Source organism: Trichoplax adhaerens, genomic scaffold (genome assembly GCF_000150275.1).
Source record: "Trichoplax adhaerens TRIADscaffold_3 genomic scaffold, whole genome shotgun sequence".
NCBI lineage: Eukaryota > Metazoa > Placozoa > Uniplacotomia > Trichoplacea > Trichoplacidae > Trichoplax > Trichoplax adhaerens.
In genome coordinates, this window is record NW_002060945.1 from 1,182,199 (window position 1) to 1,207,648 (window position 25,450).

The 25,450-nt window shown below is 32.3% G+C and overlaps 3 protein-coding genes across 3 annotated transcripts; 2 read left to right on the forward strand and 1 right to left on the reverse strand.

Annotated features, from left to right (window-relative positions):
- Positions 1-2,225: 2,225 nt before the first annotated feature.
- On the forward strand, positions 2,226-4,309 carry TRIADDRAFT_2519 (uncharacterized protein; the record flags this gene model as incomplete). Its single annotated transcript, XM_002110259.1, has 7 exons — positions 2,226-2,358; positions 2,462-2,557; positions 2,641-2,764; positions 2,861-3,059; positions 3,209-3,738; positions 3,955-4,133; positions 4,203-4,309. Coding segments are annotated over 7 exons (1,368 nt in total), but the record flags the coding sequence as incomplete, so codon positions are not given.
- A 3,291-nt stretch (positions 4,310-7,600) lies between these two features.
- On the reverse strand, positions 7,601-13,493 carry TRIADDRAFT_54142 (uncharacterized protein; the record flags this gene model as incomplete). The annotated part of the gene is made up of 13 exons (XM_002110790.1): positions 7,601-7,777; positions 7,845-7,935; positions 8,025-8,181; positions 8,303-8,376; positions 8,466-8,558; positions 8,740-8,827; positions 8,923-9,004; positions 9,540-9,676; positions 9,880-9,957; positions 10,102-10,165; positions 10,368-10,418; positions 11,097-11,138; positions 13,389-13,493. 13 exons carry the CDS (start codon positions 13,491-13,493, stop codon positions 7,601-7,603), a joined length of 1,239 nt encoding a protein of 412 aa, XP_002110826.1.
- Positions 13,494-17,732: 4,239 nt separating this feature from the next.
- TRIADDRAFT_54143 (uncharacterized protein) lies at positions 17,733-20,320 on the forward strand (the record flags this gene model as incomplete). The annotated part of the gene is made up of 3 exons (XM_002110260.1): positions 17,733-17,798; positions 18,784-19,871; positions 20,053-20,320. 3 exons carry the CDS (start codon positions 17,733-17,735, stop codon positions 20,318-20,320), a joined length of 1,422 nt encoding a protein of 473 aa, XP_002110296.1.
- Between the last annotated feature and the right edge of the window lie 5,130 nt (positions 20,321-25,450).

A 25,450-nucleotide genomic window follows, 5' to 3' on the forward strand; every position in this document is an offset into this window, starting at 1 on the left:
TGAAGGAATGCTTGTAGACTGCTCTACTGTAATGTAGATTAGCTTATCATAATTGATTATTCTAGTGTTGGATGAGATTAATCGCAGAATCATTGTCCTTAATAGAAATCTAACTTTATTCCGCTATTGCCAATATCAGAATATTTCATCCAAATTTTAAATATTATTCCCTGAAAGAATCCGCTTTTCTATTAATGCAAAGTAATTATCATTAATGATATCAGTAGTAATACTTGTTAACTGTAGTATAATGAATTGATATCATTTTTATCCAATTTCTATCTCGATATGCTCTTATTCAGAATAATGTAGTTCTAGTAGCTAATCTTGCAATATCTACAATTTCACATGATCTCTACGTGTACGTTAATCCCGGGAATAACCGATGTATTTATATTTATTTCTTTATTCATTCAGCTCATACGAGTATTTTCCGTCCTTAAAGTTAAATCAATAAATTTTAGAATGTAACTTGATCCCAGAGTTGACCCGTCGCCACTTTCTGGGAATGACAGATTCTCGGGAATTGCCGAAATTGACTGTTCTTTCTCAGGATCGATCTTAACAAGTTAAATCGAGATAAGGAGCCTTAAAAGTAATATCATCATCCTATATAGTTCAATTCTTAATCGCTTATAAAGATCGTTAAAACATATGTTGCAAGTATGGTATTATCTTGATTATTATAAATTTATGCTATAGTTACTATAGAGATTAGCGTACATGTAAGGTTTTAACCACGACATTATCGGGTTATTTTTTATTCGTATGGGCTATTTCAAATTCTTTGTGCTTTAATCACCACTTTTGCCGATGAATAATGTTACATCGAGTCATTTTTTAGAGTAAACCATGGACTACTATTTTTTTTTTTAGAAGTCTATAAATAAACCTAGGCTATAAATACGGCAATAGCCCAACATTAATTCATTCATTAAAGGAGTATAAGCTGTTAAATGATTTCATATTCCTTTAACCAAACCATTGTTATAACTGACTGCGGTATGTGCTTATTGCTACAGAGTCTATTCAATTTTGAAAGTAATATATATTTGTCTTAACTAGTACAGTTATATCATATTAGCAATTATCACTACAAACAAGTAGCAACAGCCATAGCAAATTAATTAAGGGAAATTATGATTTATTTTAAATTGATATTGATGCGTTCGGTCTTCCTATTCCTACCATGATAATATATGGCATTTTAGACTTAATAATCATGTAAACCCTGAGCTGTAAACTGTATTATTTAAAACGATTACAAAAATAGATTTGAGATTTGATAAGTTTTTAATGCTACAGCAATTTAAAACTTAGCATATTTATTAGAGACAAATTCGAAGATACTATATGTATTGTATATAGTATTATATATAGCGGTTTTAAATTAATCCCTGGAATAATATACGTTATTATAGCATCACCTCATTTTATCAATTATAAATAGCTAGTTACGGCATTTCTTATTATTAGACGATCGTTCAGGATGCACGTTGTAATTTTTTACTCTGTTATAAGTGCTTTTGTAATACTATTATCAATAGAATAGCTTATGGCATGTAGTAATGTGATTGTTTTACAATTTTGACTTCTGGACGTAGTTAGGCTAGTTCATTGAGATATTATAACAAGAAAAGTAGTATTTAATATCAAATTTGCTAATCACCTCAATTGTATAAGCAATAACTTATTAAAAGTGGGTAAGATAGGTATAAAATATATAATTGACTGATTTAAACCGTTAGTTATAAATGCGTCCTAGTAAATGGGTTGGATCTGTTATCTTACCGAAGCTGAATTTCTCTTGTTGTAGGTTATCAGAATTATTGAGTTATCATTCCATTACTACCGGAGCTGAGATTGTTAAGCTGAACCCTTCATCATAGATTATTTTCTTTGTTATATACCAATATTTGGAAAGTAAAGCTACAAAGATGAGCCATCAGTACGGAAAAGCGCCGACTCAGGAGGAAGAAGAGTAAGTATTAGAAATGTTACTGGCGAGTTACTTAATTTTAATACCGTACTATTTATCAAGATAGTACGTGTTGTTATAATGATATATGAATCTATAGAGTCCTAATGATTTTATTCCTGCTCTGCTAAATTTTATCAAAACTCATTCTGATTATTCATATCCTTTTAGGCAATTCGTACCTATGCAGCCAAGCGGCTATAGGGACGGCGATGATGCAGGTCGCTATCATCGTAAAACATATACTGAAAAGTCTTTCAAAAATCGTATGCAAAAAAATTTTTGGCTTGCAAAGCAAACTATGATAGAGAAATTGGGTAAAGAACAAGATGAACATGTTGTGGCGAGTGACTTAGAATTGGATCAAACTTTAGAGGCAAGTTGACATGCTAGTTGTTGATATAGATGTTGAAAATAAAGATAGTAGTGTTGTATTATAACAATTTTTTACCAATTCTGTAACTGTTATAGCCATTAAATAAGTTTCCATAATTGAACAATTTCAGATTTACAAGCAGTTAAGTGTAACATCAACTCAGTTATTGAAGGCTGTTGAGAGGTATCAAAATGCTCTCAGAGGTAACAAGCTAAAATCTCATCATTTTTAAAGTATTTCAATCAATGATAAATGCCTGTCCTAAAATATCGTATTATTGTAAAAGAATTGTCCAGTGATGAAGGCGAATTGGCTCGTTTTATTCAAGAACATGGAGCAAACGATAAGACTCGAGCTGGTAAAATGATGCGAGTTGTTGGGAAATCGTTGGGATTTACCGGCCAACAAAGGTTTAAAGTTTCTCCTTATTACCTAATTCTATTGTAAATCTATAGAAGATAGATAGATCCATGTTTGATGAAATTTTTATACGAATTAAAATGTAGACTCCTTGTTCGGGGCTCCTTAGTAAGATTACTACAAGAAGTAGGAACTTTTCGCCAGCGTGCTCTATCAGATTGTGCTTTAACGATCCAGCGTATGCAGACTGCACGTACGGAATATCGAGCTGCTTTATTATGGCTGAAAGACGCTTCTCAGGATCTTGATCCGGATGTGAATAAAAGATTGGACAAATTTCGTAAGGTTAGTATGACAGTATATGGTCAACTATAACATAAATATACAGGATACGAATATGGCGGTGTCTCGTATGTAGGGATACAGCCTATCTTCTTTTTAGATATTCCCAGGCAACTTTATGGTCTTAATTAAATGATGATTGTTATTTTTAGATTCAAACAATTGTAAAGAGAAGTCATGAGAAATTTCGTAGTTTAAAATTCGATGCTTGTCAGAAAATTGAGTTATTAAATGCCAGTCGAGCCAATTTATTTTCGCAAACATTGGCTCCTTATCAACAGCAAATAATGAAATTTTGGAAGATTTCAAATCGTAGTATGAGTGGCATAGCAGATTCATTCCGTGGATACCAACATTATGAATACCGAGTTCTAAAGGAGTTACAAGAGCCACTACCAGAGGATCTAAATGAAAATGATGAGGACAGATTAGGTGAAATTCAGGAAGATGACCAAAATCTTCCAGGTAAAGAAGAGGCACAAGGAGAAAATGATGAGGCATTAAATCGAAATGTTGATGAAATGTCGGCAAATATGGCATCTTTGATTTCTTTTGATGAGAACAGAAATACAGAATACCAATATGATACTGAACTTCCCGATTCAAGATCAGATGATGATCCATTAATAGGGACGGAAGAGATTCCTTCTGCTTACATTGATATGCTTTCAGCACAAGAGACGTCAATGCAACAAAGTGCTACGCAAGAAATGCTAACTGGTGATGGCAATCTCTATGACCCAAATTTACAACAATTAGCTCCAATGGCTGGAGATAATCAACAGCAATTCTATGATACTTCGGATGGACAGCAATATGAAAGCCAGGACGGAGGAAATGATGTTAATCTTCTGAACGATATTTTAAATTCTCCTCCTGTAGAGGGAGCAGTACCAAGTTCTGAGAATGAAGCGTCTATGAACGATTTTCAAAAGCAGTGGCAAACTGTTTTTGGTTCAACAGAAGCTAATCCACAATCGGAATATTCTTCTGAATTGACCAACTTACTCGGAAGTCAAACTAGTGGCACTACCTCTTGGATGCCATCGAATCTATTAGATGAGTCAACAACGCCAGGTGATAATCTTATGACACCAATACAAAACATGTCATCAGCGCCATCATCTGACAAACCGAGCTCAAAAGCAACAGGAAAGAAATCTAATGTTGCAAAAGGTGACTCTTCAAAGTTAGCTTCTTGGTTTAATTTATTTGCAGACTTAGATCCTTTGTCCAATCCTGATTCAATTGGCGTTAAGAAAGATGAAGTTGAAGAAAGAAATTGTTAATGTAGGTATTAGACGAAGCAGATGGTACGAGACTTTGTTGTATAAAATGCTGCAAGAACGCCAAGCAGACTGAATTGTACTGGTACTATCCAATAGTACTGCAAAAGAAATACTATATGATTATATCTCAATTAGCTATTTGCTATCTCATATATAAACTGTTGATATAGCAAAGAATGGAGCTATTTCCTCTGTTGTAATTCAGTGCGTAAATTTACGGAGAATTAGTTCATTAAAGATGTAGTATTTAAAATTTCACATCATTTAACATAAATTATTATTTACTTTAGGTCAGAACACTTGCGCCTACTGCGCATAACTGATAGGATAAGTTTACTTGTATGTAACTGTCTAGACATTTAATTTTTCGTATTGGTATTTCGTTACATTCCTACGGCTGTAGGAAACAAACGTAATAAGTACCTAATCATATCGTTTCATACGATATGTACTTTTATGACCTGCTTATCATCTTTAATCAATGAAAGACTTCTATTCTTGGCATAAAAATTATTAAACAGAGTACAGATAGTAGTTTTACTTATTAGTTATCGCCGGTTGCTATTGTAGCCTTGTTGGCGTACATTATATAGTTCTAAATCGCTTCATAGATAAATAGCTATTGTACTACTTCATTACTTAACATGCAATTATATATTCTAACCCTCATTTTCCATATAAAATAACGAAAAACTGACTCTTCTGGTCTGAATATAATGGTATTGTGTGTTGAGCTTGCAGTGAACGCATTTCCGCTACCTTCCAATACATATGTACATGTTTTAACTATTCTCGCCTGCGATTTAAGTAGTAGTGATTATTACTCAGGCAATGCTGTCGATGGTACAGTATGGTGGCAATGTAGCACCTTTTATCAATGTAATCAGAAATACATTTTGATTAACTGATTCTTTTAAACACTTATGATGCCAAATAGGTCATAAACTGCTATTTTGAACGGTCTTGATTATGACTTGCATTTCGGTCATGGCAGTAATGCTAAAATATTCCGATTGTAAGCAATAATTCTATTTTGTAATCGGTAAAATAAGCAGTGCCTTTACTCAGCGAAATGTATTGTACAGGTTTTTGGACTTTACGGATGGAATTATTATATTCTATACCTTTTTTGCATATCTGAAGTTATAGTAATTGGAAATATTAATCTATGTAGGGATAACTGTTTAAGATGAAAATTATTTCTCGCTCCGCTTCTATTCCATGATATTTGTAATTGTAATTTATTCAATTCTAATGCAAACTCAATGCGAAATGTAAATGGTAATGCAATAGTTGTCCATAAGTTCATTAATAATATCAGGAATGAGGGAGTATCTCAGGTGAGATCTCGGAATTTGAAAGAAAGCTTGGATACTACTGGCTTGTAATAATAAAGATTATAATGATTACTAAAAATGATTGAAAGAATTGTTTGTAGAATTTATGTAATTGGCAGATTTAGATTATGAATATCATAATTTCTTATAGAATAAGTTTGACTCTATTGCGGCAGTTACTTTACAATTATTGGAGACGTTTAAGAACAGTCATACAAAATTGATTACAAGTATGTAAATTGGAAAGGTTCTAATTTGTAGTAGACCAAGTATACAGTAAAGAAAAGCGATTGTAGCAATTTTTACGGAAAGATTGTAACGCTTCAACACTATGCCCTTTGCACACTGTAAATCAGTTAGAGTCAAAGAGCATCCCCATTTATAATCGATTGATGGAATACAATTTATAATTTATATCCTTGAAAATACTAAATCACTTAATTAAGCTTATCATAGGTTTAGAAGGTAATTTGTAATTTCTTACTATTTTGATATAAGTGTTATAAATGATATTCGTTATGATTAATCGTTCGAAACTCTTACATAAATACTACATAAACTTCTATTCAAAATTAACGGAACGATACTGCTTTTGTTTAGAATTAACACATACTGTTGCTAGTGTATAAAAGAATGAATACGATAGTATTTACCGAATCTATTACTTTCTGCTTATTTCTAATGCCATCAATTCATATTTATTAATTACAAATCAAAAATTATTAGGTTAGTTGCAAATATATACTTTGTATTATGCAAAAATACATCAATGAGTTAACATTTGATTTAGGTAGCATAATATAAATCAATAAGTTGATTAAGCCAAAAGTTACTTAACAAATTCGATAAATCAGGAGTGCTTTAGGTAATCCAAATCAACAAAAATGATCGTATATCTATCTAGTCCATTAGCAGATAATTACTATATCAATTTACAGTTTGTTTAATATACTCTCCAAATTGATAGCATTAATAAGTAGATTAAGCATAAACATAATTGATATAAACCCGAAAATAATTAAACACTCTTTAATTTTTCATCAATGACAAATCTAAATCCAATACTACTGATACTTGAAAATTATTACTTCATAACAGGTTAACGTTTAACTTCAGATCATATTATTCTGATGTAGTAGATCATCGATAGCTGAATAAAATACATGTATCTTAAATTTCTTATCTTTTCATTCAAAAATTTATAAATATGTTATAAATTTCGCTACCAAAATAGTAAGACTTAAATCCAATCAGCTTGATACACGTACAGATATGATTTTATACTGTGCTGTTTGCCAACAGAGATTGATACATACTTTGCTATAGAATAAAGCTAATTTATCTGTAATTGTAATATAATATAAATGATCAAAAGGATTACATCCTAGAATATTTATATATTTCAGACATTTGATATGTACATAAGTATAGATATAATACAGTAGAAATTTTGCACAAGATCCTCAATCCTAGAAAATAAACAATATCTCAAATAAAAGAAAATATACGAAATTGATGTTTTGTGTGTTTTCTAGTAATTCATGTATATTTCTTGTCCATTCAACTAATACTGATACTAGCTGCTGTTGTCCTTGTCCTACATGACTACGAGTATAACTAGTTGTAAATAGAAATCAAGCCAGCGTCCCTCTTATTGATGGTGTATCATCTGTCACATTTGCTATCGAAGAATCAATCAGTTGTTCTTGTTCAGATTGTAGTGAAGCTTTCCTAAATTCATTAACATATTAGTTAAAGTCGTTCACCGTAAACCGTAGATTTTTTACTTTTTGATTATTATCACTGATACTCTGTAATATAGTAAATATTACTGGTGTATAGATATTTATGGTTAATTAAGGAAATACAGAACTCGACTATTAATTTCTTTTAAGTGATTAAAAAATCTTCATTATCATTACCGACATGAAGTGAAACAAAACAAACGCAGGACTTTTCTCTTAAAACAGGTCAATAATTGACGGAAAATGCAGCATACAGGATCCCAATTATCGTAATAACAAGCCCAACATAATGCCAAATACGATAATAAGACAAGAATACCGCCACCAACGTATATGGCTTCAAATTTTTCCTAAAGTATTTATAAAATGAGATCAGTTCGTAGCAATTGTATCATTTATCTTGATGTAATGGATTACCTTTTTCACTACTACATTAACGATAACAGTTAGGGGGATGGTAAGATTCAAGGAAGCTACAGCCATTATTGATGATGTTAACACACTACTCCTAAAATTAATATATATGGATAAACAAACAATATCAGCTGAAAATATGGAATAAACTTTTGGTAATTTATTCAATGCAGCGAATTATACCAGAGCCACAAGAAACCAATAAAGCTATTTAGTAAGGCGTCGATAAGTAGCAGCAGCAAAACTTGGATAGGAGGAAATTCAAATGGCTCAAAATGGGCATAATTAATACCAATAAGCATAGGCCATGTAGTTAACATTGCAAATAGACCAACATAGCCTATTATAAAGAATTAAATGAGCATAATTTTGACTGTCTTTCTAAGTAATATTTATGTCTAATAAATTTAATGTTAGGGTAGCGGAGTATAATTCATGATTATACTGAAATTTTATCTTACCAAATATTAAAGGCGTACTAATCTGTGTCTTCGTTAGAACTGATCTTTTCACGAACAGTAGATAGCCCGTAAATCTATTTCAGGTGAGCATTTATTTATTAGTTGTAAAATTGATATTGTATGCAAGACATCATGAGATTAATAATAATACAGGAAATCTTACGAGAGAGCGCCAATACACGCAAGAAATGCACTGAGTGGCCATTTATTTGTTATTTTTAGATTGCCAAATAGTAGCATTGCAACACCGGAGAGACTATATCAAAATTAATATTGATGTCAATATGTTGGAGATTTGTACTTCATTTATTAAGATAACGTTAATAAGTTAATAGAACAATACATAAGTAAACTAACTGACAACATAGGTCCAAAGTAATGGAAATTGATAAACTAATACACTGGTTAGATAATTGCTATTCTATTTAAAGCCTTACCTGACTACGATTGCCAAAAATTTAGATAGGGTAAATGCTTCTGATTCAGCATTATTACACGCAAAGCTTAAGACCATAACAAATATACCTACAGATACATTGGATGGTCATTAGGTCAGGTATTGAGAGTTACAAAGATAACTGATAAATTAAAAAATTGTTTATATAAATAGGAGTGCATACCGGACAAAGCAACAAACATATTGATCGTTAGAACATCAGTGCTTGTTAAGGCTTCCGCAAAGACTACATTCGTTACAAACCACTGAGGTAATGATTATAATAGGATTAAAATTGGAATATAACGAAAGTAATATTTTGTATTGCTATCATGAAATTAGATTTGTATCATAGAGAAATGATATAACAAGAAAAAAATAGTTCAGTTCAATTATATGCTGTAGGTTATTGAAAATATGCTATTAAAGATACATGAAAGTAATCCTGTTGAACTTTAATTATCTTTTGTAAAAGTACTTCAGTTCTACTAAATTTAAAAAGTCTTTGAAAAGTAAAATCTCTTAATAAATATGACATTTAAAGACAAGCGTCGTAATAGCATTGAACTCGAATCGATTTTTGTAAAAAGTATTTAGTTCCCGAAACTAAAATGTTATTATAAATATCGTCTCTTAAGCAATACGATATTTGATGATAGCGTCATAATATTGCATTGACATCTTCATTTTTATATAATATTTCAGCTTTACTGAATTGAATATCATCTCTTAACTAAAATAAAACATTTAAGGTAAGTATTGCTATGATATAGAATTCTAGTCTTTTTTTAGGTGGCCTACCGGTGTAACTACGAATATCGCAACTTTAAGGATAGTGAAGGTATACATTGGAGCCATGCTATTATACAGTTTCTTTTCCAATGCTAGAGTATCATTATAGGATAATCTTGCTAAGCGGGCTTCTGCGGAGTAATTATCTGTGTTGAAAATAGAAATGAAGGAGATTTTCATGACATTTAATCCTACTTTGAAACTTTTTTGGAGAATAATATATGTAGTTTAGTACAATAAGCAATGGCATTGCTAAAAAGCTTGTTATTTAGTTATAGAATTAGACTTGCGGACCTAATTTATTGTGAAGGGTAATACGAAAATGCATCATAGATTTCTAGAATCATACCTGGCATTTTGCAGACCATTCGTTGCGTATTAAATGAGACTCGTTTTTTGGATTTCTTAGGATTGGATTTATCCCCAACTAGAATAGGATTGTGGAGCAAGGGTAAGGTATTTTCAAAATGAAACAAAGCCAAGATTTTATTCATAGCGTAGATAGTAAATTTATAGAAATAATAATAAATTTGAACGCTTTTATTTATCATTAGATAGTTAAAGATTATACCTTTTCGTATTTCTTCACGCTTAGGCAGTTCGGTCCATTTAATTGTTTCTAACCAAGGTGTTTGCTACATTATTAAGAGATATAGAGCAACGAATCAGTGTCAAACTTTAGATACTGTTTCTGTAAATGAATTTTTGATGGTGTAAGTCGACTCAAAATACGATGATCAGGATTGTAACTCAATGCTATTCCTGCTATTAATCTGCAAGTCTACATGTAAAAGAAAACTTTTTTCACTTTGCTATTGTTGATATTAAGTTATGTACCAGAGGTTCGTATACGATATTGACTTCTTGTTCATCTTTTGTACCATTAACCTAAGCAAAAGGAAGAGATAATATCATGAGTGGCCAATTGATAATATTTAGTTTTAACTGTTTGAAATGATAACGTCATCAGTCAGCAAGAATAAATTTAATTTATGGCTGCACGTTGAATACTAAATGATCATCGAAGCACATTAAAACATTCAATATTGTGTAGTAAGTTAAAAGAATCAGCCATTCTAAATGTAATCGATTCGAAATGCTCTCAGCGATGCTACGATTGCCTCAAGCTAATAACGGCCAACAAAAAGTATCCCATTACAGGCTGTAATATATGCTATCTAGAGTACATAATTTACAAGAATTCCTGTGTAAATAATGTGTCGTAATTTAAGCTTTCAGGATTTTGATTACATCATATGGGCACATTCAATATTTGCAATCGCATTCCATCATAATTGTTATTAACAGCAATTTTTAATCCTTTCTATACTCATATGGTTTGTATTCAATACGCCATTTAAAGGAATGCTGTTTACAACATGAATAGGCGTCTACCCATAGTCTATCTTATGTCAAAGTTTTGTATTGACACATTTACTCTAATATTGAACTTTGCCCAAAACATTTTGATTACTTTTTTGATTACTGTATCATTCGGCTACGGTAATCTATTTGAGCTAGTATTAAATCTCACTATTTGATCGCTAAGAAATACTTGCGCCTTACTTGGTGATCTTCTTTTCCTTCAGAATCAGCATCAGTAGAATACTGCGAAGGTAGACAAGGAAAGAAAGGATTTTGTTTACTAGTGTACAACGGCCAAAGGATTAGAATGAGTAGGAAGACCACCATCATCGAAGATTTAACGTAGCCTATGAAACAAGGCTTGGAATAATTCATGCCATGGATGATATGCTATAATATTGATTATAATTTGATTACGTAAAACATTGATTATTGAATATCGAATTCACAAGAAGAAACCATAGCTAAGAATAGTAACAATAATAAAGGCTAGAGTTGGCTGGCATAAAGCCTTCTTATTGAAGGAAGGAATGGCTATTCCGAGTCGTAGTTAATTATATGAAAGCGTAAAATCATACAGCACACTTATTAGCAAAAACATACCAAAATCTCGAAATTTTGGTACTATCGTAGTTATCGATTGAATTCGCAGTGGAAATATTTTATACCGGAAGTAAAAGCAATTTCATCTACATGCATAGAGATCTAGTAGTTGTTACGTTATTTTTGCTACTGAATTTGAAGTTTCTTATGGTAAATATCTCGAATTACGTGATTCTTCTACTATATAAGTTTGCTTAAGCTGCGCATTGCAAGATGATAATAATTTAATTCTTGAAGAGTCGTATTAGAAGACGAATGCTATCGTTTATTTCCCTGCTGAATCGATACCGAAATAGTTTTCAATGGTTTTAATCAAAGATTGTAATCTAAAAGTGTTAATGATTGTTGATGATCTTAGGCTTAAAATGCTTATGAAAATAAGTCCGCAGATAGAAAAAATAGTTCCTTATTGCGATTAAAGATCATAATTTGAAACCATTTGATGATAATGAAGAACATTACAGTTAAGTCTTCATATATAGTAGAAAATTATTACCTCAAAAATGATTGAAGATCATGATCTACAAAGTGCTAGTGATTATTATTAATCAATCTTGCAGTTAACAAGTTCATAAAAGCAAATCTCTAGATAGGAAATCATTGATTTTGTGAAGATTAACTGAGACGAAAATGTCATCTCTGTCAGTATTGATTGTGTAGCTGTAAACAGTCAGTGTCGTAGTTAGAATTGTACTATTGAACCTTGGACATTAGAGAATTGCTTTAACCTTGGCTTATTTACGAATAAAAACAAAATTTGAATGATTTTAGTATCCACTAGAGCTTGCGGTAAATGAATGGAAGATTTTATCAGTATTTAATACACTGTTTTCTCTATGCTGCTGCTACGTCTAGATGCAAATATAAGTACTAGTATAATATCTGATATTCATAAACGACATAAACTAATCGAAGACTTTTAGATGTCAATTTTAACGAGTTTGATGAATTCCATCCCTTCTTCCCTCCTGCTGTTGCTAGCGTCCACCACGATTCCTGGATTGCGGAGTTACTAATTTATCCACCCTGTAAGGACTAAAAATTTCACCATAGCGTCATTTATGTATCTCTATTTAATAGCCAAAAATTGACACTGTGGTGTAATTTCCTTTCCAGCTTTGATTTATGTCCTAACTTGTAGTTATCGTTATGGACATTTTACTATATCAATGATATCGATATAACCGATAACGCTACGGCGAAATAATGCTGTAAATTATCGCTTTCGTAAGAGTTAGTAGCAAAGGATAGACTATTAGTGATTTAACGAAGAAATTGATTTATACTATGATAGTCTAGGCGTACTATAGGATAGTCTAGCTATGGTATACGTAGACGGGGAAAAAGCGTAGAAGCTGTCTGTTGTAGAAAGTTAATTTAAACTGCAGTCTGTAGTAGATTAATTAAGGATTATTCAAGAAAGCCATGTTCAAAAAATACTGTAGCTTGCTATGTCCAGTTGGCTACGATCAGTTGTTAATGAGATTATTATCAAGTTTTGCGATAATTATAATTAGCGTCTTTCGTTACAAATGATGTACAATTATTATGAAGAAATTTCAAAATGGACAAAGCAGTTCAAATTAGCCATTTTAAGACTAGCCTGCTGCGTTGATCAAGAATAGCCAAAAGAACCGTGAATAGCAAGAAAAAAAGTGATTAAGACAGCATTATTGATTTACTGTTCATCACATAAAGTTATTATGTATGTTTAAAATAAGTTCATTAATGGTGATTGCATTTTGCATGGGTCCTATTCCAGCATGGGACAGATATGACGGTTGATAAGAGTGCAATTTTAAGTAATTGTAATAACACTGGAAAAGAAAATAGTCTTGATGATATGCTACATCAGGTTCAAAATGGATGCAAAATTGACTTGTATCTTACCTGTGTTAATTCGATGGAAATAACCCATAGTATATCAACGATGATGAGCAGTACTACACCTAGTAAATATTTTCGGCGATGTGTACAGTGTCGATAAGAAGGCATCTTCAAATCATGAAGCCTACATGCCAATGATAAAGAAAGAAAAAATTGAATGTTGTGACGTTAACATGAAACCTTTAGTTTCATCTTTTCCAAAATTGGAAAGATTTTATGCTATATATAGATCAGCATAGCCATATCTATTCAATAATGTCATTGATGATTGCCATTTAATTTCCGCAAGATTGAAACCATATTTAGGCAAAGAATAAAGTAGGATCGTGGAAACAATAAAGTTTATGTTTGCTACTCTAGAGTATCATCTATGGACAACTAGTCTGTGGTCAATATATGTATAACATTAATAAAACAAGTTGATCTATTGCTTGAATGATTGATCGATAAGATGAGTTAGCAAAGATGAAACAATGATTCATCTTTACCAAAGTATTTCAGTCCTGAATTTTGTACTATTGAAATGAGAGAAGAAGATCATTCGCCTTTAATCTGCTATATCTATTGTAACTTGACAACTAGTTAGGATATCAGTTGATGACTTGATCCTGCTATAATTGTAAGCGAAGAGTGAGAATGTTTAACGATGGCAGCAAGGCAAGAAGAAAGAATCGAGGGTAACGAGACTGTCCTGTGCAGAAAAAAAAAAAGAAAAAATAAGGAGAGCAAACCTCCAACGCCGGCTGTTGATATTGTCTCGCATTAGAGTATTATTGCCATTCCTTTTCCTGGTAAAAGTTGCTATCGTTGGATCGTCGTTGGACTTGTGGAAAGAGAGGAACGATAACAAATGAACAGGCACAAGCAGTGACTGCAAAATGAGAGGAAAAAAAAATGAAATGATGACAATCTGTCAGTCCAATCACCAGAAATTAAAGGGTCGATTTACAATCGCTAACCACCCAATACGTTCATGCAAGATCAATCGGTTATGGTAAGATGATGGATGATACAGTAATGCCGTAGTAAAAGAAATCTCTACTATAAACTACGCCTACTTGCCTTTCTCTGCTTTCATCAATATACAGTACAAATAATTAATTACTGTCAGCTAGATAAACATGGTTTGATAGGCTGGCCTTAATTGTTCTATACGTTGATGATAAATCAATCAATAGCATTTATATCCTGATCGATGTACCTTATGTTACTAGCTTCGCTTGGCCAATCTTGATGCACGCGATGCTATAATCAATGGTACAATGGATAGAATGGAGTTTTAAGGCAGTTGAGAAACGTGAAATTATCTTTACTCGATCGAAGTTATGGTAGGCAGAAGGAAATTTCTACTATTCCAGTCGAAAGTAAAGAAATATGTGGCCAGCTGGGAACTGTAGGCCATTCAATAGATTTTAACGATAGTACTATCAGAACGTCAATGACTAAAGTAGTCATACAGGAGCTTAACGTATGATTGCTGCCTTGATTAATGAATTAGTTCTGCTTGCTCTATTTTGCTTCCATTTGCAGTCAATAGTCCAATCGTTAGAGCACAATACTGTACGATGAAGAAATTTCGAAGCAGCTGGGAAATGTTAAACTCTAGAGTTCTCTCATTTGATCGGTATTATTAGGGACGCTACGTTAATCCTAGGTGATATTGAATAGTATAGCCGATAGCATAGAATATGGAGGAAGGCGATTGCAACGTAACTTAATCGATGAGGCAGTGGTACTTGTACAGAGCTAGAGTATCAATCAACAAAACAGTTTTCACTTTTCAGGCAACTGAGAATGCCTGCAGTGTTCTCTGTAGAACACTACTGTCAGATTTGATCCATGTTCTTGTACTAATAGGAGTTACTTTAGTTCAAATATTAGTGGTATGGAGTAAGATGATCTATGTAGAATGGAGGAGCAAGAAAGGAGTTTCCTATAGGGCTGTAGTTAGTCAATATTGTAGATGATGAACAGATCCCGAAATTGCGAATGTCTCAGTTATTGCAACTATAATTTGACTGACAAGGAATGCTGTTCAAGTCACAAAATATTTTCTAAAACCATTCCATGAATTTCATTCATTTTGTTAGAACGAAAATTATCAATATGAATTACAGCCGTGCAGATTTTAGAAATAAAGTCATCATTTAAAGCATCATTTTTCACTACATACTGTTCCGGACTACTAAAATACATCTAGAAGTCCATGATACTGTACTGTATAATGATAGAATGAAGGTAAACTGGCCAGATTAAGGCATCTAATCAGGCATTGGTCAACTTGGGGCTTGCCTATAATAATTCTTTTTCACCCTAGGGTCTAGGGAACTCTTAGTCCCAACGTACGATGTCTGTGTTATCATTATTACTCATCCAGTAAAAAAAATAATCTATACAAAATATTCAATTCAAATCAAATCAAATCAATAAACAATTATGTATTTGTACTTTACAATCCATGGTACTGTAAGGTGCGGGAAATCAAACTCAATTCGTAGAGATAATTCAAACATATACGTCTATTAATCCACGGTACTACCAATGTGGCTGGGTTGGCCAATCATTCACATCATTTCTTACTTGCAAGTATTTTCATTCAAGCCACATATTACTGAATTTAAGACCAAAAGTGGATTGTTATAATTATCATCAATGTAGTTATAGATGCAGATAAACCTTGATAGCAATGAGAAACCCATGAAACTCCAATTTATGTCAAATATATTACTTTGAGACGCTTTACTGCCCTGATTATGTACAATAACAGGGCTATTAGTTAATTAAACTGGATGCAATGATGACAATGTGGTTCGAAATCTCTGCTGTACTCAGTAGTCTGTATGTAGTCTCTGTATTAAAATAATACGATCGTAAATCCGTTAAAGAAGTTAACTATCGTTCGTTATGTCCCTGTTATTAGCTTAACTTTTAGCCCATATCTTAGTACAGTGTCTTGGCTGAGTAGTAATGTCGACAGTAAATGGCAAATCTACGCGTGCATGCAATTGCCAACACAGTAATAAGAGTGGACAAATTCGAATTGAACTGCTCTGATTTAATCCGAGGGCAAAGTCTGAGTTATGAGTTATTTCAATGCTTCTACGGCCTAATAGATAGCAATGTAGATAGGACCATTGAATCCAGTATGCAGCATTAAACAGCTTATTGAATAGCAATACAGTATCTGCATTGCAAATGGCTGTTGGCCTATTACTACTCGTATTATGCTGTACGCATTCTTGTTGATCAGTAGAATATAAAGAAGAGTATATTATTTGTATAGCACTTTTATGTGTATAGCTCAGCGTTTAGACCATTCGATACTAAGCAGTAAGTTTTCTAATAACGAAGGGCTTTACTTGAGAAACTAAGCAATTCATCACAGTATAATGTACCAATTATGCAGGCCAAATTGCAGAGCCAAATATGCAGGTTGCAGATCTCTATATCTGTAATAACAGAATGATGCAGAGTAGTCACGACAGTTATAGAGTTCCTTTCTACAGATTCTACAGTATAGTTGCGAATAGTCTGCTGTCGATATTATATTATGGAAATTGATTTCTTTATAAAGCATCTGCAAGGAATGAATTATAACGGCATGTAGTAGTAACAGTTGTAGATCTCTATGCCTGTAATAGCAGAATGATGTAGAGTAGTCACGACAGTCATAGAATTCCTTTCTACAGATTCTACAGTATAGTTGCGAATAGTCTGCTGTCGATATCATATTATGGAAATTGATTTCTTTACAAAGCATCTGCAAGAAATGAATTATAACGGCATGTAGTAGCAACAGTTTTAGATCTCTATGCCTGTAATAGCAGAATGATGCAGAGTAGTCACGACAGTCATAGAATTCCTTTCTACGGATTCTACAGTATAGTTGCGAATAGTCTGCTGTCGATATTATATTATGGAAATTGATTTCTTTACAAGGCATCTGCAAGGAATGAATTATAACAGCATGTAGTAGTAACAGTTAAGAGATGGTTTTGCTCCTACCAATTAATGCCATCGGCGATTTTGTTCCACACAGTGCAGCATTGCCTAAGTGTATTGACAGTATTGGTGCTAGAAACCATGATCAAAGTTGTACGCTTACACTAGCTAACGAGACTTGACCTCATACTGTCGTTAAGATATCATACCAACATTGGCAAATAATTTTCCAAACGCCACATTACATCATCATTCCCTAATGTGCTTTTGGAGAGTACATTGCTACTGATATTCCAGCCAGGAATAAAGCAATTGTTGTTTATCATGCGATTTCTGCTATTTATAGTATGTCTGACGAGTATCTTGCCATGTAGTTGTGGGCTAAAAGTAGCTATCTTGCCAATGATGGGTGGAAGTCATGTTCTAACTATGGATATCATCACACAACAGTTGATTGAGAGAGGACATGAGGTAAGAACAGCCATAACTAAATTGACTACAGAGTAAACTTTGATCGATCTGTTAAGGTTATAGAACAAATAAGAACATACTTAGTTGATGAAATTTCTTTGGTATCGTTTTTACTCTATGTCTATATCAATTAAGGTGTGAATAATCTTCATTACACTATATATCTATTCTGTGCAATCGTCAGATCGATGTAAACTGAACTGTGTTAACAGCAAGCTGCAACAACTTTATTACGTGTCTAGAAGAGATACAACAATGATTAACTAGATAACAACCATGGAGGAAGTGATATACTACAGCTATATCGTAAATGTTTCGGTCATAGAACGTATTGTGCATTCTATGGTGCTCAAACATTCATAGTATCGGGACTAACTGACCTATAGAATTGAGCAGAAAGCATTCAAGCAAATTATTTTGCTAAGGACGTCATGCTCAGCGCTTATTGAGCATGTGTACGTGTGTAAACGAATCTTCTTGGATTGCTAATCAAAGTAACTACTTTATTCCATCGACAAATTACTTCTATCACAAAATATTGATGGTAAAATTAACAGTAAACAATTTTTTAAACAAGCAGGATGAATCGAGTCGCCTACAAAATTTTGAACTCTGCTGAAAGATAATTTCAATACTTGGTATATTACTTGCCACGCTAGTAATTAGCTATGGATTGCTAAATTACAGGTAATTTAGTGATCCATGAACTAATATCATATGCCATGCAGATATAGTAGATAAAATAAGTGTATATACATTGAATAAGTCAACTTGAGTATGTAAGTACACTGAAGCCCAAAGCACATCGTATAGCGTACGAGTATATGTATTACAATTAGATGACATGCCATTATGATGCTTTTTATTAATATTATATACTTTTATTTATAAGCTTTTCATAAGCTGTCTCTAAATTGACAATACTGTTTACCACGTATTAATCCTCACTAAATGATATTAACACGTATCCTGATACTTTTCCTAGACTGTAACCATCATCTCCAATCAACCCGGTCAGCTCCGAAAAATGAAACCATCTCCAACCGTTTTATACAACGTTGAGAACCCAATTATTGCAGGCCAAAGAGCAGCCAATGTTACAAAATTATCTCTAATTGGCTTAGTTCAAAGTCTATTCGAAATACAACGACAGTATTGTGAAGCTACCTTAGCTAACGATACACTAGTCCGGTTGCTAGACGATGTCGACATTTTCGTAACTGATAGCTTATATATCTGCGGCGTACTAGTACCAGAAATGCTTCAAAAGCCTAATATAATCATATCCCTTGGAGCAGATATTATTGGTTATCATACATTCTTAGCAGATTATGCTGATTCAACTTATATCCCAATGCTGGGTTTTTTCCATTCTACAAAGTTAACTATGATTCAACGGGCCTTTAATGCAGCCATTAAACAATTCTTACTAATTACTTATTCATACATGTCATCGAATTTAATGAATAGTTTACGATACAAGTTCAACATTAGCACACAGTCAAGTCATTATAGAATAAAAAGAAATCCATCGCTTTTTCTAGCTGCATGTGATTTTGCTTTAGAATATCCGAGACCATTACCACCGAATATCAAAGTTATTGGGCCATTATCTCCTCGACCTTCATCATCATTATCTAAAGAACTTGAAGATTATATGCAAGCTTCTGATAATGGTATCATCGTATTATCATTAGGCACGGAATTACAACTGCCTAAAGTTAAAGCTACAGAAATGTTGAAAGCTTTAGCACAAATACCATATCGTGTGTTGTGGAAAGGTAATCAACCCGAAGAAACAATTTCAGATAACGTAAAAGTAATCAAATGGATGCCACAAAATGATATCCTTGGCCACAACAAGACGGTTGGATTTATCACACATTGTGGAGCAAACGGTTTATATGAAGCTGCTTATCATGGAGTCCCAATGATTGGAATGCCCTCAATGATTGAACAAAAAGGAAACGCAGGTAGAATGGTTAGTGCAGGTATCGGCGTACTTATTAACTATCATCAATTTCAAGCGAAGGATATAGTGAAGGCTGTTCAAGAAATAACTACCAATGGAAGGTATATGATAGTATATTAAAAGAGTAATTTATTCCTCTTATTTAGTTTACCACGGTCTAGCATAGTGTTATAGAAATAATATAACAACTTTTAAAATTATTTGTGCAATTGGTTTATGATCAACGTTTCACTTGTATCGTTACTACTATAGTAAATTGTAATGGTCTAAATTTGTAACTAGATACAAAGAAAATGTTATGAAGGTTTCACGTATTTTGAAAAGCAGGCCAAGAGCTCCGCGAGATGTTGTCGTTGATTGGGTCGAATATGTCGCTAATACTAATGGAGCACATCATTTAAAAGTTAAGGGTGAAGAACTCTGGCTGTATGAGTATTATAATCTAGATGTGTGCTTGTTTATCGCAATGATAATGTATTTTATATATCTTATGATGAGAGTGTGCAAAAATATGATGTTGGGAAAGCAATCCAAGTTGAAAGATGACTAAAAAATCTTTATCTCGACCATTAAAGACCGACTTAGATAAAGCAATTAGCTTAAAGAGGATAATTAAAACCCTGAAATAATATCCATATTTAATACTTATTGCTTTCTTAATAATCGTTTATAAACTAAATGGAGCATTTTTAATGTTGATATAGAAAATTGAGGATTACTATCTTGTTAATTTAAATTCAACTCCTTTAATGTACCATTTATTCGAGATTATTGATCAGTGAGTATAGTACGGTAATTAGTGAATTTCCGTTAAGTTATAATATACCATGTGACATCCCAATTTATATAAATGTGTCATTGCCTAATTGGAGCAGGTAAACAATTCTTGTTATATAATCGTCGCCACAAATATAATTTACCTGTGAAATGTTAAAAAAAAATTGTTTACTGAGCGCTTTGCTAAACTGTTACCGTTATGTCTCTCTAACTGAGCATTCCTGATTAATTAAAATAGAATTGAATTTTTAACCTTGAGATACATGTAAGCTGTAAGTTATTTATCTAATTTACCGTGATTTACAGTCAACCCTTTTATCTATTGATAACTTGTGATAGTCACTTCCTAAGATAGCCAACTCAGCTTTGACTAGATACAAAATATTCTTTTAAGTGTTTATGGGCCCTCCATTTAATGGTAGTCGTTCTGTCTGCTCTAGACACTTTCACATAAATTATTTGAAATATAAATTATTAGAAAGAGGCCTAGATCAGGGCTTAAGTTACGAGTCATTGTTGTATGTACTGTTTAGCGACGGGAAAATTAGATACAGAATACAACTGTAATTCAAATAATCGCTACTATACCATAGGGCTTTTCAGACGTAATAGTTACCATTAATAAAATGCATTATTAATCCGATTCGATTTTAAATCGTAAATTTTTTTCTTTGTAATTTGATTTAGGATATATAATTACTACAAATGATTTGATTCTCATTGTATCAACTAGCTGTATTTCATAGCTATAGCATATTCAATTTATAACTCTGTATGCACATTTAAATCTGACGTAATTAGGATAAGTAGTAATGGTACGGCCGCTAAATGATCTAGTATTCGCTTTCTATGTAAATATTGCAGGTTTCTATTTTAACAGAACTAGATATATTCGTACTAGATTTTCAATTCAGTTTGGTCTCATCATCTTTCCTATTATGTTAAATTACTAGAAAGAGCTCTGGGTTATAGTTTAAATTACTAGTCATGATTTAAAGTCTATCTACGATAACCCTAAATAAAGAACATAACTCCAGTTTTAAAGTTAAAATGTTGCTATATCGGTTGCCTTTTTTGAAGATGAAATATTTACTGATGCTAAGCTGTTTTTCAAGCCTCTTAATTCGATTTCACGAAAAAATTTTAGTAGATCTAATATAAGAAATAATACTTTATAGCAATCATAGTTAGCGCATGATATAATTCAACTCAGCTAAAGTAATTGGTTATCCTCATTCTCTATACAGCGCTTAAGATCTATCGTTTATTGAAAACTACGCGGTAATGGTGGCTGGCGTTGTCTAGGCTTTCTTCAATAGTTTAAATTACTATGGTTACTTAGCAATACAAAAAACAGAAAAATTCCGTTCACATAGTCAATATGTTATAGAAGGTTAGTTTTACAATCAGGCTGAAATTCGTTTACCGATAAAAATTCCTTTCTAAAGACATGAAAGTCCGCTATAACATTATTTTCGTATGTATTCATAACAACTGGCGTAAGGAAGCATTACGTAACGGGATCTTAATGATCGCAATTTTATTCATCAATCGTCACCGTATTGAATTTTATTACTATAGGCAGCGAGCAAGTTATCAACAAGATAGCCTGAATTAGAATATTAATGATCATTGATTCGAGTAAACGCCAACTCCTGACAATAAATCCTATATAACAAAAATTACATAAGTACTACATTTATGACAATTATGACAATAGCGACGATAGTTGTTTACTTAGTTTGAAGGATAACGATGTCCTCCAACAAAGCATTAATTATTTGTTGGCATTTGATTTAAACTATTGTTTTCCAAGGTATAATTACCTCATTTTTATAATTATATTGTTAATTTTGATGTAGCCTACAATAGCTAGCATTACGTCAAGCTCTAAAACATGAATTAGGCTTGCTTTCAAATTCTTTTATTCGCGTCGATGATTGCTTGTCACTAATTAAAGTCATCTACTCACACTTCAGAATATTACCAGAATTGATTGAATCAGCTTTAGATAGTTTCATGTTGATACCGCTACTGCTATCCTTGCTGCATTCATGATGGATTTGGAGAGAATATTGGAATTACATGTTACAGTATCAATCGGTAAGTCTCAAAATACAAAGTATCAATAAAGCCAAAATAACGCTGAACATAATATTGTAATCTTATTTTAAGCGAAAATTACTTCCAACCTTGATTTTATAACAACAATCAATAAATAGTGCCTATAACTTGCCGGAAAACATTTTACATGATATGACGGTAGCGGATACATAGAAGAATTAGATTATTAAAGGTTCAAAAAACTGAAAACATTAAATTAGTCTATATTAGAGACTGTGACTATCAAACTTAAAGACTGTTGACAAAGTAAAGCTACATTAATTTATTGCTAGATCTGCTTTATCACCCTCTAAAGCTACTAAGTAATGTAGGATGTTGTGAAACTCTTTGTTGATACAATGATTATTTCCCTGGATACATCGCGCTTACATGTAATTTTCAACATTAGCGATATTGATAGTCTTCTAAAATGAATTAAAATGGGTAAAATATGTTCACTTTACAGTACTATATATCTTTCTTCTATTATCATCTATTAATGTTACAAAGTACTGTCGAACATTGTGAAAAATTTTTACTATAATTTACATTCGCCTTGACAGCTATCGCTACTTGTAATATTTTTACCGTCATAAATAATTAATCGTAGCCTTGTCAGCTAGATTAGAACTTGTGTGAGAAGTAGTTCTAAAACCCCGCACTTTATCCCACAACAATCTCGGACAATTAAAGTCAACTTCCTTCCAATTTTTGAAATGCCTAATTAGAAATTAAAAATTTAAATTACAAGCATAATTTAATTGATGATCATGTTTATAAGTTGCTGACACTTGTATCAGTATTACTGTTATATCGCCCTTCTAAACGTACCATATCACAGTGGAAAATTTAATTCTCGAACTACGTATGATTATTAACTGATATAGCTAATACGATCACATTTAACTTTAGCGAGTATATTTAGTGACTTATGTCTCTAAAGCTTTATTTGAAGTTTTAAATTGGCCATAAGTTAGACAGAAGAAATTGCTCATCTCTGACTTTTTCTTTATTACCGTACATCTTTTTCACTGTGATTAAGAACTTGATGTTTTGTTTATAATTAATTATAAATAGATCCAATTTAAAAGACTGTACCTCATTTAAATCAGTACTCCCGGTATAAGCGTTTATTGCGATCATTGTTTGAAGCTTCCCTTAAAATTTTACTTGGAGTTATAAACCGATCTAACTTAAAAAGGATTCCTTCCGTTTCATCCAGTACCTTATATTATTCGTCATGATTGTTATTTGAAAAACATTTTCATTAATCAAAAAACATGTTCTCATCTATCTTTTATTCCAAACAGATGAAAACGAAGCATTAGATGCAGCTGTTGAACAATATTTTCAACAAGTGGAAAAAGATTTGGTAGGTAGATGGGAAATTCAAATCATACCGTAGAATATTTGTGTAGAACTCAATTATTTTTTACGTATTCGTTCTCAAGCGTCTTTTCTGTTTGACTTGATAAGATTATACTTGAAATATTACTTATGTTTTGGGCGTCGATATTAGTTTAGTCTTTGTTTACTGGAGTCTACTATAGTGTTCAATAGCAATACAATAACTTCAACAAAAGTAATAGCTTGCCTTAATTGTTTAGTAACTTGTACTGTACAGTATAGCAAGATTACCCAGGATATGTACTATAGTTCGCTATTTAATTAATGATAACAATCGATTAAAACTTGAGTCATTTATTTAGCTAAGATTATTTTACCTTACATAGCAGTATCCTCATAAATCATGAAGTTTGACTTGATCGGTATTAACAAACGTAATCGCCCAACCAAGTGCCGTTAACAGATCTAAAAATAATATTGTTAACTTAATGGATATTCTGCTGGATTAATCTCGTTAACAAAACGGATAAGTATGCAGAGTACTTTGCCTCGCATACTCTTTTGAGTCTATCATATAGACTGGGGTTAATAAATATTATCAACTAGCTTATAATAATTAGATTATGGTCTAATCAAGAATTTATACAGCTAAAAATAGCATTGATTACGGCCATTCTGCGGGATTGATCTCGCTAACGAAATAGATAATGCATAGATTACTTTGTCTTGCATACTCTTTTGAGTCTTATCATTAGATGGGACTGATAAATATTATTCACTAGCTGGTAATCAAGAATTAAGACAGTTTAAAGATAACATTGTTAACGGACATTACGCTGGATTAATCTCGCTAAGGATATAGATAAGGTGTAGATTACTTTGTCTAGCATGCTCTTTTGAATCTTACCATTTAGAATGGGCAAATGAATACTATTAGCTAGTCGATAATCTAATCAAGGATTAATACAGTTAAAAAACATTGATAACAGCCATTCTACTTGATCTATCCATTGTTAACAGTATAGATATAGAAAGCGTTGATGGATTTACCTTATTAACTCTCTTAAATCGAGCTACTTTGACATGATCAATCTTCTTTATCTGATAATTAATTAACCCAATCAACGATTGAAATAGTCAAAGGCAGGATGGACAGGGGGCATTCTATTAGATGCATTCATTGTTAACAGCATAGATAAAAGAAAATATTGATAACTGAGCTCTATCAATTCTTTTAAATGAAGTCATTTTTAATCAATACTAACTGTCTGACATGTCTAATCAAGCGTTAATACATAGTTAAAGATAAGATTGATAACGGTATTCAATTTTTGATCACTTCATTTATTAGCAGTATTAGGTACAGGTAGTGTTGATCGCTATACCTTATCAGCGCTCTTCAATCGACTAATTTTAGATCAAATAATTTTGAACGTTTATAGAAGCTTACTTT